This window comes from Alexandromys fortis, unplaced genomic scaffold (assembly GCF_014885135.2).
Source record: "Alexandromys fortis isolate MF-2015 unplaced genomic scaffold, M_Fortis_MF-2015_v1.1 scaffold_158, whole genome shotgun sequence".
Taxonomy (NCBI): Eukaryota; Metazoa; Chordata; class Mammalia; order Rodentia; family Cricetidae; genus Alexandromys; species Alexandromys fortis.
Genome location: NW_026068039.1, coordinates 305,033 through 307,987, shown reverse-complemented (window position 1 = coordinate 307,987; position 2,955 = coordinate 305,033). Strand labels below are relative to the sequence as shown.

The 2,955-nt window shown below is 55.6% G+C and overlaps 1 protein-coding gene across 1 annotated transcript; it reads left to right on the top strand.

The window, feature by feature from the left end:
- The first annotated feature begins 521 nt into the window (after positions 1 to 521).
- On the top strand, positions 522 to 2,703 carry LOC126515634 (BAG family molecular chaperone regulator 3-like). Its single transcript, XM_050165459.1, has one exon. The coding sequence runs from the start codon at positions 785 to 787 to the stop codon at positions 2,510 to 2,512; it is 1,728 nt and encodes a 575-aa protein (XP_050021416.1). The 5' UTR covers positions 522 to 784; the 3' UTR covers positions 2,513 to 2,703.
- Positions 2,704 to 2,955: the final 252 nt, after the last annotated feature.

Genomic DNA, 2,955 nt, shown 5'->3' with positions numbered 1-2,955 from the left:
TAGTACAGCCATGATGGAACTCCCTCAGAAGACTAAAGTCAGCCCTGTTACATGACCCAGCAATCCTATGGCTGGCTGGGTGTGTCAGTCTGTCGGAGAGAGAACCTGCTGTCTGTCATTCCCTGACTATTCACACTAGCCAAGTCATCAAGGCAGTGTTTCTATCAGCTGGTGAGTGGGTAAAGAAAAGGCGGCACATAAATATGACAGAATACCCTTCAGCCATTAAAGGAAATCTGAGACAATATGGCTAGAACTATCTTCATGTTGAGCAAGATCAGCCAGGGGCAGCGAGCCAAGAATGGCTTAGCCTCACTGAGCATCTGAAGCTGGAAACCTTGGTCTCCTAGAAGTTGAAAGGAGGATGGTAGCTTTCAGAGGGTGCAGAACAGCTGGGAGGGAAGGTGACGAAGGACTGAGCAACAGGCATTAAATCATGAGTAAGCAAAAAGAAAACAAGCTATGTATGGGGTGCAATTGCAGTGTAAGATCAAAATGAGCAATTAGATATCCAGCCCGCGGCGGCCGCCAAGTTCTCTGGATGGGACCAGAAGTTTCTAGCCGGCCAGTTGCTGCCTTCCCTTTATCTCCTCCTTCCCCTTTGGCAGCGAGGAGGCTATTTCCAGATACTTCCACCCCTCTCCGGCCACGTCACCCAGTCCTTTAATTCATAAAGGTGCCCGGCGCCGGCTTCCCGAACACGTCGGCGACACAGAGGTGCCCACACTCCACGACCTCGTCACCCGCGCCCTAGCTCCGCGTCCCGGGCGGACCCCGACCCAGCATGAGCGCTGCAACCCAATCTCCCGTGATGCAGATGGCGTCCGGCAACGCAGCCGGTGACCGAGACCCCCTGCCGCCGGGCTGGGAGATCAAGATCGACCCGCAGACCGGCTGGCCCTTCTTCGTGGACCACAACAGTCGCACCACTACGTGGAACGACCCGCGCGTGCCCCCCGAGGGCCCCAAGGAAACTGCATCCTCTGCCAATGGCCCTTCCCGTGAAGGCTCCAGGCTGCTGCCTGCTAGAGAAGGCCACCCTGTATACCCCCAGCTCCGACCAGGCTACATTCCCATTCCTGTCCTCCATGAAGGCGCTGAAAATCGGCAGCCACACCTTTTCCATGCCTACTCCCAGCCTGGGATGCAGCGATTTCGGACGGAGGCAGCAGCCACTGCTCCTCAGAGGTCCCAGTCTCCTCTGCGCGGTGGTATGACAGAAGCCACCCAGCCGGATAAACAGTGTGGACAGGTGCCCGCAGCTGCAGCAGCTCAGCCCCCAGCAGCCCATGGGCCTGAGCGGTCTCAGTCCCCAGCTGCCTCTGACTGCTACTCCTCATCCTCCTCAGCCAGCCTGCCCTCCTCCGGCAGGAGCAGTCTGGGTAGCCACCAGCTCCCCCGGGGCTACATACCCATCCCCGTGATACACGAGCAGAACATCCCTCGGCCTGCAGCCCAGCCCTCCTTCCACCAAGCCCAGAAGACCCACTACCCAGCTCAGCAGGGTGAATACCAGACCCACCAGCCTGTGTACCACAAGATCCAGGAGGATGACTGGGAGCCCCGGCCACTTCGGGCAGCATCCCCATTCAGGTCACCAGTCCGGGGTGCATCCAGCCGGGAGGGCTCTCTGGCCAGAAGCGGCACACTGGTTCACTCCCCGTCACCCATCCGTGTGCACACCGTGGTTGACAGACCTCAGCCCATGACCCAACGAGAGCCTCCACCTGTCACCCAACCTGAAACCAAAGCAGAAAGTAAGCCAGGTGCAGCTGGACCCGATCTCCCTCCTGGACACATCCCCATTCAAGTCATCCGCAAGGAGGCAGACTCCAAGCCTGTTTCCCAGAAACCGCCTCCTCCTGCGGAGAAGGTGGAAGTCAAGGTCTCCTCTGCCCCAATTCCTTGTCCTTCTCCAAGCCCAGCCCCTTCAGTTGTTCCTTCTCCCCCCAAGAATGTGGCTGCAGAACAGAAGGCAGCCCCGAGCCCTGCCCCTGCAGAGCCTGCATCCTCCAAACCAGAAGCTGAAGCCCCTCCTAAACACCCAGGTGTGCTCAAAGTGGAAGCCATCCTGGAGAAGGTGCAGGGGCTGGAGCAGGCTGTAGACAACTTTGAAGGCAAGAAGACTGATAAAAAGTACCTGATGATCGAAGAGTATTTGACCAAAGAGCTGCTGGCCTTGGATTCTGTAGACCCGGAAGGGCGAGCTGATGTGCGTCAGGCCAGGAGAGATGGCGTCAGGAAGGTTCAGACCATCTTGGAAAAACTCGAGCAGAAAGCAATCGATGTCCCAGGTCAAGTACAAGTCTATGAACTCCAGCTCAGCAACCTTGGGTCAGAGCAGCCGCTGCAGGAAATCATGGGCATGGGTGTCGTGGCCCCTGAGAAGGATGAGAAAAGTCCTGGAACCGAAGATCCACAGACTGAAAGCCAACATCAGGAAGCCAAAGCAGCCTCGCCTCCGAATCCCAGCAGCACAGCAGACTCAGCTGGCAATCCAGTGGCTCCCTAGAGTCCGCCTCGGACTGACTGTGTGCTGTAGAGACTTTTAAGTTGCATGCACTGCAGGACCTGCAGTCAGCTGGTCCTTATTATTCATAGCCGCTTGGTATGCAGTAATGTGGGGTGGAGGCAAAGCACTAACTAACCAAGGGGGCTTTTCTTCTGTATTCTTATCTGTATAAATAAAAGAAGTTGCCTGTTCTGAAGTCTAACCCTGAAAAAAAATGAGCAATTATCCGTTGTCCACTTTAAAAAAGGAAGTATGCAATGTTTTCACCGGAAAGGAATGACCAGTGTACAGAGATGGGCATGCTTGACCTGATCTGAATATGACTCAATGAACTGGGCCTGGTCCCTTAGGAGAGGCTGAGGCAGGAGGATCACAATTCAAGCCAGCCTGGGCAAGATTATGAGATCGTATTTCAAATTAAGAAGCAAAAAGATGACTGGGCT